The 13,410-nt window shown below is 48.0% G+C and overlaps 1 protein-coding gene across 1 annotated transcript in view; it reads left to right on the top strand.

Annotated features, from left to right (window-relative positions):
- Window positions 1-13,410, top strand: part of LOC149331569 (phospholipid-transporting ATPase ABCA3-like) — a 55,846-nt gene that overhangs the window by 20,330 nt on the left and 22,106 nt on the right. Inside the window, exons 9-13 of the mRNA XM_089555521.1 lie at window positions 430-640; window positions 3,445-3,610; window positions 6,164-6,423; window positions 8,397-8,596; window positions 12,050-12,368. Coding sequence (XP_089411647.1) covers window positions 430-640; window positions 3,445-3,610; window positions 6,164-6,423; window positions 8,397-8,596; window positions 12,050-12,368 — 1,156 coding nt within the window. The remainder of the gene's footprint in view (window positions 1-429; window positions 641-3,444; window positions 3,611-6,163; window positions 6,424-8,396; window positions 8,597-12,049; window positions 12,369-13,410) is intronic.

Raw genomic sequence — 13,410 nt, 5'->3', positions numbered from 1 at the left:
CGGAGTAGATTCCAAGAGAAGGCAAGCGTAGCAGGGGTGGCAGAAAGTTAGGTGGGCGGATGAGATTAAGAAGTTTGTGGGAATACGGGGGCCACAACTGGCGAAGGACAGGGTTAATAGGAGAGACAGGGGAGAGGCCTTTGCCCTGGAATGGGTATAGTTAATCTGATGATGATGATAATTTAAGTAATGAGGTCAATGGATAGCTGGGCGTGTCAGTAATAGTCATTGGGGGTGGTACAGCGCGAAACAGAAGAAAGACGGAATCAGGAGACCACACAGACGAGCGCTCTGGGATTTCTCCAAATGGGATTCCTGATCTTCGATTTTCAAGCGCCGAAGGTAATCATGATCAAAATTTCTGTGAATCGCCATCACTTAAAGTAGTTGATGCGACGATGCTTATGGAGCGGGAAATGTTGCTTGCAGGTGCTGCGGGTCGCCGACGTTCCTCAAGCAGCGCTTCAGCACCGGCTACCGCATGCAGATCAACAAGATGCCAAACTGCAACGTACAGGCAATCGAGAAGCTGCTGCGCAAGTACGCCTCGAAAGCGCGCGTACAGAGCGACTCGGTGAATGAGGCGGTCTTCCTCCTAGGCCAGATCATCGCCACCAAGGTCATCATAGACATGTTCAAGGTACGTACTCAACAGACATTTATAACAAGGTGAAGATTGAATCTTACCAAGTCAAAAACAAACATAAAATTACAGGGGACGCTTAAGCTCCACATTAAGGCTATGGCGCGATAGCGTAATATTTTAATTCCCATACATGGACACGGTCATCTTTCACTTTGCATTCATAGATCCCTGGGAGTCCTCATACACCTCCTGGCGCTGTGGTGCAGTGGTTAAGCAATGCGCCTCTGCCCTGCGAAGGCAGGTGCTCCCAGCGGTGGGCCTTGTGCGGTCCAGGTTGCTTTTCCCGGGCGACCAATCATTAATTTAATCACCTGCCAAGGTGGACAGGTTGTGATGACCCCGCAAGGTCACGTGACCTAGGTGGCCCCCCTTGTCTTCTAGGTTGCTTTCTGGGGGCCACCTGCCGATGCCATGCTCATTTTTCGCTCCCACGCCAACGCCGATACGGGATTTTCTGCAGAACGGGGCCTTCAACGCTCTTACGTTAAAATGACATTTCGGGAACCTTTGTTCATAATAATACTGTTGTGGAAAAAAGAGGGGGAGGGGGATGCTTATATTGCTCACAGGATCCTCTGAAACCATTTCCCATAGTTGTGATGAAGCTTGCCTTAATTAATGCGTCGGGATCCAGTGCACGTTAAAGAACCCCAGGTGGCCGAAATTTCCGGAGCCCTCCACTACGGCGTCTCTCATAACCTTAGTCGCTTTGGGACGTTAAACCCCATAAACTAAAACCAAACCAAACCAAATCAAACCACCTGCATGATTAAGGAATCTAGGTGTTGATGGTGGTGGTATGAACAATGTTTATGGCGCAAGAGGACCCATGGACAAACAGCGCCAAACGTAAGAAGTTTTCGTCTACTCAAGCTCCTGGCTAGATGAAAGCTTGCACCCGTTGCATCACTGATGAGTACCCAGAGGCATTGGAGAATTCAAACCTGGCACCTCCTGCATGCGAGACGGATACTCAAACCACTAGGCCACTGCTGCGGTTGGGCTGTAGTCTTGTTAAAGTGTTTGTAGCCGTGACTGCCGCTTCATCACAGCCTATCTTCGGGCCGGGGGTCTGCAAATTTTCCGCAATCGCCTTTTTTGATGCGCGGATTCTTAAAATCGCCGTGATGCTTTGCATGCTTTGCCAGAAGTTCCCTGTTTCCCCGACATAGACGGAGGGCTAGCAGTTGCATGGAGTTCGATAAACCACACCTGGCAGGGGGTCTTTCGCATTGGCAACTTCAGTTTGGTTTGGTTTGGTTTATTGGGGTTTAACGTCCCAAAGCGACTAAGGCTATGAGGGACGCCGTAGTGAAGGGCTCCGGAAATTTCGACCACCTGGGGATCGCACAGCACACGGGCCTCTGGAATTTCGCCTCAATCGAAATTCAGCCGCCGCGGCCGGGATCGAACCCGCGTCTTTCGGGTCAGCAGCCGAGCGCAGTAAACACTGAGCCACCGCAGCGGGCCTTAACTTCGGATCGAGGAATACTTGTTGGCCCTTATGCGCGTTCCGTGCTCTCTCAAGATACGGGAAAGGGTTTCACTAACCTGAGGCACAGTAAGAATCTCGGTACTCTTAATCTTTCGATCTACTGGAATGGTGTGCTGCGTGCCTGTGTTCAAGTTTTTTGGCTTGACAGCGTTAAGCCTCGCGTTCTGCTGGAAATCCGGCGTCGTCCGTGTCGTCGGCGTTGTGAACGAAAAATACCCGGAGAAGCAACTTAGGAGGGCCACTTAGGTCACGTGACTTTGTGGCGTCATCACAACGTGCCCACCGGATTGTGAGCACAGTGACTATCGTGGCAGGTAGCAGTTAATGAACGGCCGCGAGAACTTGATCAGGGAGAGCAACCTGGGTCTGACAAGCGGGCGCAGCACCTGTCATCGCAGCACAGGGGTAGCACCTGCCAGGACAGTGGCACAACGCTTAACCACTGCACCATGAAAACTGAGACTCCAACCGAAGCCGGAGTAAAAACTGATGCGCATTTGGCCCAACCACGCTAAAACGTCCGTCATTTTTATTCACAAGTCTTCTTTTGAAGAACAAAAGTTCCGTATGAGACCCGAAACGTCGTTTTCGTTTGTTTTTGATTTGGTCAGTGATTCCAGTTCTCGTCTTGTTATAATTCATCATCCTGACCAGACGGTGTTCCATCGTACTTTAGACTACCTCTATAGAGGTTTCTTTGTGGGACACTTTTGTGGAACATTTCGATGGTCTGGCTACTTTAGCACGAGGTGTGGGCCCATTTCAGCACGACACACAACTTTTAACGGCCCTGCAAGTGACGCTGGTGTGATGTATCATAGGAGCTTCATGGTATCCTAATACTTGATGCACTGCAGAAGCTTAGCTGCAGTGTTAACTTCTTTTTGAGAATACCTACAGACGTGAATTTAAGTAGATCTTACGTTTCTGGACTATGTGTACTAAGGTGTTTTATAACCTACTGTATGTCAAGAAGCATTAGTGCTCGTTCGAACCCATTCTGCCCTTAGTTTCGGTATCCATGCACCTTACCTTCGGATTCATATTCTGTAAGGCGATTCACGAGGTTTAGAGGCTAACGTTTTGTGCTCTCGGTATTCCTCTACGTGACCGCCATGTCGATATCGACTTAAGGGTGTTCTTGAGAAGGAATGTTCAACGAGTCTCTTTATTAACTATTAGTTATAGATTGCAAGCTGTTGCCGGTGCTTCCCTCCTCCAGTGTTGAAATTCTTTTGGAAAGATCAATACAGTGGGAAGAATAACACTGAGTGATCGCCTTTTCCCGCCTTGCGGTACGCAGGATATCGAAAAGCGCACCGAAGAACTGGGCATCGAATCGGTGGGCGTGACGGTCACCTCGCTGGAAGACGTCCTGATACGTGTGGGAGAAGATCAGCACGTGCACCGCCAGCAGCGCAAGGTTCCGGAGGAGGTCCAGGATGACGCCACGCTTATGGAGGCAAAGGGTGAGCCACCTCAGACAAAGAAATTCTCTCCCCCTCTCCTGGACCCTCCCTGGCTGCAAGAAGTGAGAGAATGTAATGTCGGAGGAACATTTTAGGTCCATTCATTCAAACCCCCCCCCCGTAGAGTAGATATGTAATAAGGGAGAAATTACTCAACAGCATCCGCCCAAGCGCAGCCATACGGGTACAAAGAAAAACGACCAAGCTTCCACAAAATCTGTGTAGAAGAAAAATTCTTTATTTTTTAAACGTCTTTATTTCTGCATTTAGTAGGCCGACACCTTGCGGCAGAACTGAGGTGCTGCATGGAGGTTGGGGTGGGGGAGTGGTTAAGGGTGATGGTGAGGGTGGGGGTGGGGGTGAAGGTCGGTATGCGGATGGGGGACCGGTGTCCGTTTCTTCCTCGAGGTAGTGTCGTCCTGAGGTCGGCTCCGCGAAGTGATGGCCTGGCCCTTCATCTTCCTTGAAGTAAGAAAGAAAAGTTCGCCAGAGCCGGAGTGCGTCTGATGGCCCGATGTGCGATATCGGATCGACCCATTCCTGCAGGGTTCCAGGTCGAAGCCCGCCCAGGGACTTGAGTGCTCTCTCCCGTACTGCGTCAAAGGTAGGGCAGCTCCACAGGAGATGTTCGGCCGTGCCTCTGGCAGGGGCACGTCTGGCACTGAGGAGTCGGGTATGAGCGCGGGTTTATGATGTGCAACTTCGCTGGTGATAGAAGCTGGCCGGTCTGGGCCAGGCGAAGGAGCACTGCCTCCGCTCTCCGGAATGTGCTATGTGGACGGCAATAGAGTTGCTCAGGGTTGGCCAAGTGCTAGAGTATGTTGCGACGATAGCGTTGTGCGCGATGCCATGTCTCCGCCTTATCCATATGGGGCGATAACGGGTGCACAACGTCATCAGGAGGCCAAGAAGCGGAAACGAATTTGGATCCAGGCAAAGGTGCGGAAAGAGCTGCTGAGCGCGCTGCCTGGTGTGCCTTTTCGTTTCCAGTGATTCCTTCGTGTGCACGAATCCATTTGATAATTAAAGTGTAGCCCTCCTCTCGCAGGCGACGGGCTTCTGTTCGAATAGTGTTAAGAACGGCATAGTCAGCTCCCCCTGCGCGGCAGGCGGTGTACGCTGCTTGTGAGTCTGTGTAAACATAATAGGTGCAAGGAGCCGGATCTTGTCTTTCTACTATTCGAGTAATGGCAAGTCGTATGGCAATGAGTTCGAGATTGATGACGGTGTGTTCCTCGGAAAGCCGTTGAACTACAGAGGTATCTGACAGAGTCGTGACAAGCTATAGCGGCGCAGTGATGAAACTGAGCGGCGTCTGTGTACAGTTGGATGGCTCCTTCCTGGACTAGCTTGTGTGTTGTCTTCTCGTGTCGTTTGGCGGCAGCTTTGCGCCTTTGAGGATTAGCCGAACTCATATTCTTTGGTAATGGCATACCATCTACTAAGTCGATCAGTTGGGCCAGCGGGCGAAAGTGGCTCTAATTGTCAATGTTGTAGCCTAATTCCCGCAGGATCTGTCGGCCAGCCGCCGAGAAAAATTCTTTCTTCCTTGTTCATGGTTCGAACCCTGGACCGCCGCCTCACCTGGGAAATAGCTTTATTAACTTAGCTAATGAGCATGGCCAGTGAATGTGAGAACGGTATTCTTCCATTGTTCAAGGGTATCCCCCAAGGTGCAGCAGATTTTAGTTAACGAAGTAATTACTCATTCGCATCCAGTTTCCATGGAGGCCAAATTCTAGAGGCCCGTGTACTGTGCGATGTCAGTGCACGTTAAAGAACCCCAGGTGGTCGAAATTTCCGGAGTCCTTCACTAAGGCGTCCCTCATAGCCTGAGTCGCTTTGGGAAAATCCCAATAAACCAATAAACCAAACATGCGACCCCTACTTTGATGTAGTAGCACGTTCCACGCAATAGGCCACGTGGAGTGTTTCAGACTTGTTCCAATACTGAACATTCCACATAGGATGGCGCCTAATTTTTAAGCCTATAAGGCCATTGTGGTAACCTGTGGTTTGAAGGCACAGTCGTCACCGCGGCTGCCAAAAATTGCGTGTACACTTTGGCGGCAACTAAAGTGTCGAGAGGCGAAAGCCAAGGACACTATGCCGTGACGACTTCCTGTGGATGTGACGTCACACCGTTCCCGTGGCTGTATCGATACCCAAATTGTACATCTTTCGGGGATCTTCAGTGTTAATTACGCTCAATTACACATTTCCCCATCTAATATTACACAAATCCGACGTTTTTCCGACCATTCTGTGACAATTGTCACTACGTCGTGACGACTTCCGGTGGATGCGTCGTCACACCGTTACCGTGGCTCTATCGACGTCCGCGATATTTTAACGCAATTTCGACATTTTGCCTATAATTAATTAATTAACCTACAGTCATCAAACTTGGCTTTTAGGTTAATTTTTTCCTCATCTATCTGAAGCAACCATTGGTTTTTTAGTTCCCCGAGTTAAACGCGTGTGGCGTGTGACACGCTCTGTTAACGGACGACAGTATGAGCCATTAGAGGCTTTCTCCTTAAAAATACGCAGCGCCCCTGGTGGAGATGGTGGCAACCACCCCGGTCTCGGAAGCCTCTCTCGTTGACCGCGTGCGCGCTGTCTTCATCAAGCGCACCATCCACGCGTATCGTGAGCGGCGGATGCCTCTCTTCAGCTGGATACTGCCGCCCTGCCTCCTGTCGCTGCTCTTCATTCTCGAGTTCTGGGGCCTGCGTGGCAGCACCCGGGAGGTGCAGAACGTCGGGGACAGGCTCGTGTACACCTTCCCCGAAGTGCTGGAGTACGCCGTGGTGAGTGCCCAGGGATCAAAGCACGCGCACCTTGCGACATCGGGTCTATGCATGCAGGGTGTTTCACTTAAGATTTTACACAGTTTTTAAAAACAGAACGTTTGAGTTAGATGAGTGTTCTCTTCGGCACAGCACTGTCAGCGGTGATGCACATCATAATACAGCTAAGACGCGCTAACTAGGAGGCTGGCTAACTAACATTGTATAGTTAACTTTTCAACTATTACTTCAGGTAATATCCGTATTAGTTTTTAGAATTTCGAAAACGCGGTTACCGTCGGCGCTGTGGCATAACAAACTTTGGCTGCTCTGATGGGTTGCGTGCACTGGAGAGGTTGCTTTGCCTGGAAGCTTCTCGAAGGCGCATGTATTTTTACGCGACGCACCCAGAATTTTATGGGCCACTGCGCCGAGGGTAATCGCTTTTTCGAAATTCTAAAAACTGATATGGATATTCGACCACCTGGGGTTCTAAATTTCCGGAGCCCTCCACTACGGCGACTAAGGGGCTATGAGAGACGCCGTAGTGGAGGGTTCCGGAAATTTAGAACCCCAGGTGGTCGAAATTTCCGGAGCCCTCCACTACGGCGTCTCTCATAGCCTTAGTCGCTTTGGGACGTTAAACCCCAAACCAAACCATTACTTACGTTGGGATACACGCCTCTCAATAATTAAGAAATCTAACAGCAATAGTTAAAAAGTTAACTATCCAATACTAGTTAACCAGCCTGCTAGTTAGCGCGTCTTAACTGTATTCTGATGTACTACACAACGGATAATGTTATGGCAAAACAGCGCACTTCTTACTCAAAAAGCTTATTTTCAAAATTGTGGAAAATTTTAGATGAAACACCCTGTATATGCCTCGAAGAAGCGGAGCAGTCAACTTTGATTATATGTGCTCGCTGTCGGGAGGAACAGTACGCCAAGCTGTGCAAGATGCCCATAGCCCAAAACTAAAGAACTGTGCCAGAATTACGACAATGTTTTGTCGTTTTGTCGTAACGGGACATTTTCTTTTATTTTTCAAGCATTTTTCAGTAGTACTGTAGTTTTCTGTAGAGCTTGCCTGTAGTTTAAGTTAACAAGGAGGGGAAGGCCTGAGGATACTTGCCATTGTTTCGAAGAGAGGATTTGTCTTCTCGATGACTTGTCTACAAGTCCTCTTGTCGAAACGTTGACAGGCACCCTGAGGCTTCCCCTCCATTTTTCACTTTTTGAGTCAAGAAACCATCTGCCTTCCTCTCTATACCATTATCTGTTTGTAACTCTGTAGTGCTTTTCAGTAGCAACAAAATTCTGTTGCCACAAAAATTTGTTCTAACGTTACAGAAGTTCACGGGCAAAAACGCTGCAGAATATCTGCTGTAACGGCAGAAAATCACCTGTTTTTTCTTTCGATTGCGTGAGGCAATGGTGGAGACGTATGTATGGTAAACAATCTTTGCGAAAGAAATGTTTAACAACACAGCAGAAGATTGAGAAACACAAAACGAACGTGAGGCGGGAAAGAAGACAGGGTCCTCTGGCAAACGTTTCGGCAAGTGGACTATATTTTTGTCTGGGCGACAAGTCATGTTGTGGGAACGTTGGCTAGGGTACTGCGGCTTCCTTTGCACCCATTGCTCATTTTCAGTTTTCAAGAATGCCATCTTGACAATTAGTAACACTTGCTAGAAAAATTGAGAGGGTATGTCGGTAGATAACGCGGAAAACAGTAAAGGTACAAGGGGCATCCCTTGTTCGAGCCCGTCCAAGGATTCGAACGGCGGCGACACAAGCTGAAGTCCTTATATGCGGTTTTTACCGATAAGGTCGGGCCGCTTGTGTAGTCAGGGAATTAACGCGCTATTGCTGCTACAAAAGAATATCAACGTCAGTTGCATGTCTCTAATTGGCGCTCCCCAGAACTGCGGCCATTGATATAAAAAGGAAATAAAAGCTACGCAAATGCGTTCCATTTATTTCTGCAGGGCTTCGAACAGGGCGACACCGAAGAAGCGTTTCGGGAACGCTACCTGTTCCCGATGTTCAGCAATACCCGCCAATACTACTTGAGGCCCATCTGGAAGGCAGACAGTGTCGGAGAATCTCTTCTGGAATATGCTAAACAAGACCTCTTCAAATATGTCTTCAACTCCCACTTCGGATTCCAGATGACAAAGGAAGCCGGGTACATCGATTTTTCTTAGTGCATGCGTTTTGCCACTGAGAAATAATATCTTGTGGTTGCAACCACGGATATTCGGTTGGAAATGAGTTTCCGTTCTTCCCGATATTATTTTCTTGAAGTATGGAGAAAAGCTTCCATACCGAAGCTTTATGACTGCATTCTCAAAAGACTACAAAGCAAGTGCTGCTGCACCGACAGGGGATAAATATGAAAAGTTGTATTGTCTAGTCCATTTTAAACGTCCAAGCTACAGATCGAAGCAGTGATCTTCAAGACCCTTGACTTGCTGGCAATGAACCCTTGACTTGTTGCCAAGCGCTACCCCTCCTGCCAAAATTACCTCTACTTCCACGCTAACGCGGAACTAATCTTTTCGCTTGCACCGCAGCCATCCTTACCCCACACTACCCAGGCCTTTTCCTCACAGTGGTGAGGGCGGCTGGCTACGGCGACTCGCTTCAACCAGTTGACACTTGTCGACTTGGCGGAAGAGTATATATAAGGTCTTAATTTGGCATTTAGAAAGTTTCTCTGTCCACAGCTCTTCTCCTATGTCTTGGTAGAGAATCGGTTTCGTCATAGTTGAATCTGCAGCTTTGTTTTCTATCACAGAAGAAATGTGGCTCTTAAATACCGTGACCAGCCTACGCGCTGGGCAGAATCTGCTCTCAGTTCACGAACTCCGACGGCGCATGTCTAGACGTCGTTCTTAATTGGTTGATGGGGACACCACTCCGAGATCCAGATGATTGAAAGGCGTCAGCCAGAGCATGGACACAATATTGGCATAGTGGTGTAACGTAGTATTAATTTTACAAGTATTCAGTTGCCAATGGAGTCCTTATATAGATACCAAGTTGCAAACATTTGGTTCTAGCCTTTGGGCTTTGATAGCCTAGACGCTATCGATTTAGCCGGGCTGTGTCAGGGGTGACGCAGTCAGTCTGCTGATCACGAGTATGCAGAGAAACTGGCGTTCGAGGCAGTTTCATTTTTATCAAGGTGAAATGCGGAAAAACCCTTCAACTGAGATTTTGTTGTTGATAAGGAATCGTAGGAGGTCGAATTATTTATGCTTGACAGCATCTAATTTTGGTCTGTGACATAAAATTTCAATTATCCCAATTGCCAGGAACCAGCAGATTTCTTAACTATCTGGAGTCTACAGTGGGATTATAAAAGACACTGCTGTGAAATGCCCTGCTTTAATTACATCTACATGGAATCCGTTTACGTACTACGCGAATGCCAAACACACGGGATATTTTTGTACTGTCATCATCGAAATGCAGCCGCAACGACTAGGTTTCGATTTCGCGTCCTTCGTGTGACCGACTGAACCCCACAGACATAGAACGGCCGCCCCTGCTCCCCAAGAGTAGGATAGCCGATGACGTAGGGTCAATCACTCTGAACCTTCTACACCAGTTGTTATTGACAGTGAAAGCAAGTGTACAGGGGTGCAGAGTCCGTTACTATGTCATTCTGCCAAATACTACGGCCGCACGATGGTGCGCCTGGCCTCATGACCATCTTCCCCATCACAGGCATAGCTGGCGCCATCTATGAAAGCTTCTTGTAACCAGACATGCCTATTATATTAGCTGCAATCGAGAAATCTGTTTATTGTTTCCTTTGCTTTCGAACGTTGAAAGCTGGCAGTTGTCTTAAAGGTATGTCTTTAAATAATGAATATTGGTATTAAACGACGTTTTAGGAGAAAATTAGTAAGTGCAAGCAGGTGCTATATTCTCCTGACCAGAAAGATGGCGTGTTTAGGCACATCCCAATTAAAAAAAAAATAAAGTGGAGTATACTTAAGTGAGGATGCTGGCAGGACGAAGGTGGCTGACTTGGACGTCATTATACCACGTCGATTCTGTCGGTTGCAGGGCTTGTTTTGAAATAAAGTGGGTCGCGTTTAATGCGAAAGTATTTCTACGCTACACCGGCGGGGCCGTGTCAACAAAACGTGTCCGCAGCAGTTGTGACGTTCTCAGAAGAGGTAGCATCAAACGAGCGGGTGTTATCAAGAGATGATGATGTGAGGATGCTGCGCAAAAAAAAAGCAATGTCAATTGGATGATAGAGCCAAAAATGTCGAAAAAAACGTCAAAATAGGGCAGAAGTCGATAAAGTGAGTGGACGGGAAAACAGCCGGGGACGGCAAAATAGTGAAAAAAATAGGCAAAAGAGGGAAAATAAAGTCTAAAATGAATTGAAGCCTATTGGATGAGTGGCACTTAATCGAAAAAAAATGCTTTTTGACATAGTATAATTAGTTAACTATCAGCAAAAACCATTGGAGGGTTGAGAGCCGTCGTGGTGGCTCAGTGGTTATGGTGCTCGGCTGCTTACCGGAAAGGCGGGGGTGCGATCCCGGCCGCGTGTTCGCCAAATGCAGCCGGTACGATGGATGGATGGATGGATAGGAGCGCCCCCTTTGAAACGGGGTGGTGGCAATTGCCACCATGCTCAGCTTTTCTTTATTTATTATTTTCTTTTTGTTTACTGTGTTGGCAATTCTCATTAAGATTCTCCATCAACTTTGCCTACGGTTTCCTACTATTCTAACCTTATGCCACATCTCTGCTTTTCAGCCACCAATCCTCCAATCGCTTTTTGCGATTGGAGGATTGGTGCTGTCATCGCTGTCGGCGCTGTCATCGCTGGGTACAGCCAGCGATGACAGCGCCGCCCACCGGCAGGTAGCAGCCACAATTAAGGCTGGTTATAAATATTCATTCAAAACGGCGGCTTGACATCGCCGCTATGGCGCAGTGGATTAGAGGCACGTGTTGTGTATGGAAGGTCGGCCGTTCGACTCCGCTCTCTGTATTGTAATTTTTATTTTAAAAATTACAGTACAGTTTTTTTTATTTCATTTTTTATTTTCTCCCCCTTTTAGGTCGCAAATCGTGATGCTTAGTGGCATATAACACCGTTTAAGATTAAAAAAAAGATTTTCTGCATACTTTAACACAGATTATTCAAAGCGCTGGAATATCAGTTTTGAATTTAAACTAAATATTACATAGTTAGTAACAATAGGTTGGTATAGACTTTTAAGCATTATTTAGGGATTTATTATCCCTTTTAGGTAAGCCGTTGTGACATTCTTCAGTCACCGTGATCAATTCACCGTGGTTTCAAGCCTTGTGGCTGTACAGGCTGCAGTTGGCGAATACGCATCCCGGCCGCGGCGGTTGAATTTCTTTGGAGGCGAAATTCTAGAGGCCCGTGTGCTGTGCGATCTCAGTGCACGTTAAAGAACCCCAGGTGATCGAAATTTCCGGAGCCCTCCACTACGGTGTCTCTCACAGCCTGAGTCGCTTTGGGACGTTAAACCCCATAAACCAAACCAAACCAACATCTTCCGACACGGTTGCTAACGACAGTATACGAGGCATTGAAGGCTTTCGCCTTAATACAGCGACCCGCTCTCTGTCGCAGCAATGTGCTGTGGTACAACGGCCAGATCCAGCACACTGCGCTGCTCACAATGAGCATGTACAACGACGCCCGGCTGCGCAATGTCACCGGAGTGGGAGACGCGAAGTTCGCCTTCGACGTCGTGGCGCCGCCGCGGGCGAAAGTTCGCCGCGTCGCCCAGGCAACCGGGGCGGAGACCGAGGACGAGAGGGACATCCGGAGCCAGAACACGTACCGGGTGCTCCTGCCCAAGGTTCTGCGCTCCGTGTTCTTCCCGCTCGTCTCGAGCTTCATGTGCAGCAACTTCGTCCTCTTCCCCATCGCTGAGAGGGCGCTGCAGGTGAGAGCCAATGCTGCAGTTAAATGAGCATAGGCCCCTAACTTTTGGGTGCGTTTTTGTCGCGAAAACTACGCTATTATAGCTGGGACGCATTTCGCCGTGAGCCTCCGAATGACCTTGAAACGACCTTGAGATAAGTCATGGCTAATGTTGCTATGCGCATACACCTAAAAACGTGTGGTCCACGCCTTTGACCTTGAACTTTGACCCCAACCTTTGACCTTGAACTTTGATATTGAGCTGTGACATTACCTTAAGATAAGTCATGACTAATGTTCCTATGAGCATATACCTAACAACGTGCGGTCCACGCCTTTGACCTTGAACTTTGATATTGAGCTGTGACATTACCTTAAGATAAGTCATGACTAATGTTCCTATGCGCATATACCTAACAACGTGCGGTCCACGCCTTTGACCTTGAACTTTGACCCCAACCTTTGACCTTGACATTTGACCTTGAACTTTGATATTGAGCTGTGACATTACCTTAAGATAAGTCATGGCTAATGTTCATATGCGCATATACCTAACAACGTGCGGTCCACGCCTTTGACCTTGAACTTTGACCTCAACTTTTGACCTTGCATTTTGATATTGAGCTGTGATATTAAATTTTACCTTGCAAGTTGCGGGAAGACGCAGAAAGAAAGCCACGTGGTAACACGTTGTCACGTGATTCGGTTCTTAGTTGTGACGTCAGGTATGGGACATATATAACCAGAGCTATGCGCTTGACTTAAACGCTATGGAGGAAGGAGAGCGCGCTGAAGAGCGCACGTATAGTGAACTACATCTTCGAACAATGCGGCAAGCCGCTTCGGACCATCCGGCAGACATCGCTTCATTACGTATAGCTGTCGCTACGTGAAACTCGGCTAGGCAGAGTTGAACCACTGCCTAACTTTTTCCTCTTTCTAATGATGCGTAAAACATTATTATATATGAACTACTGCGTGGTGTTCTCCTAAGACACCTATATAATGTATAATCAAATTTCTTTCTCATGCTGTTTCGGTTTCAACAGCCGAATGATTACTGT

This window comes from Amblyomma mixtum, chromosome 8 (genome assembly GCF_055824585.1).
Source record: "Amblyomma mixtum isolate Tamu chromosome 8, ASM5582458v1, whole genome shotgun sequence".
Classification (NCBI taxonomy): domain Eukaryota; kingdom Metazoa; phylum Arthropoda; class Arachnida; order Ixodida; family Ixodidae; genus Amblyomma; species Amblyomma mixtum.
This window is presented reverse-complemented; position numbering and strand designations above follow the sequence as displayed.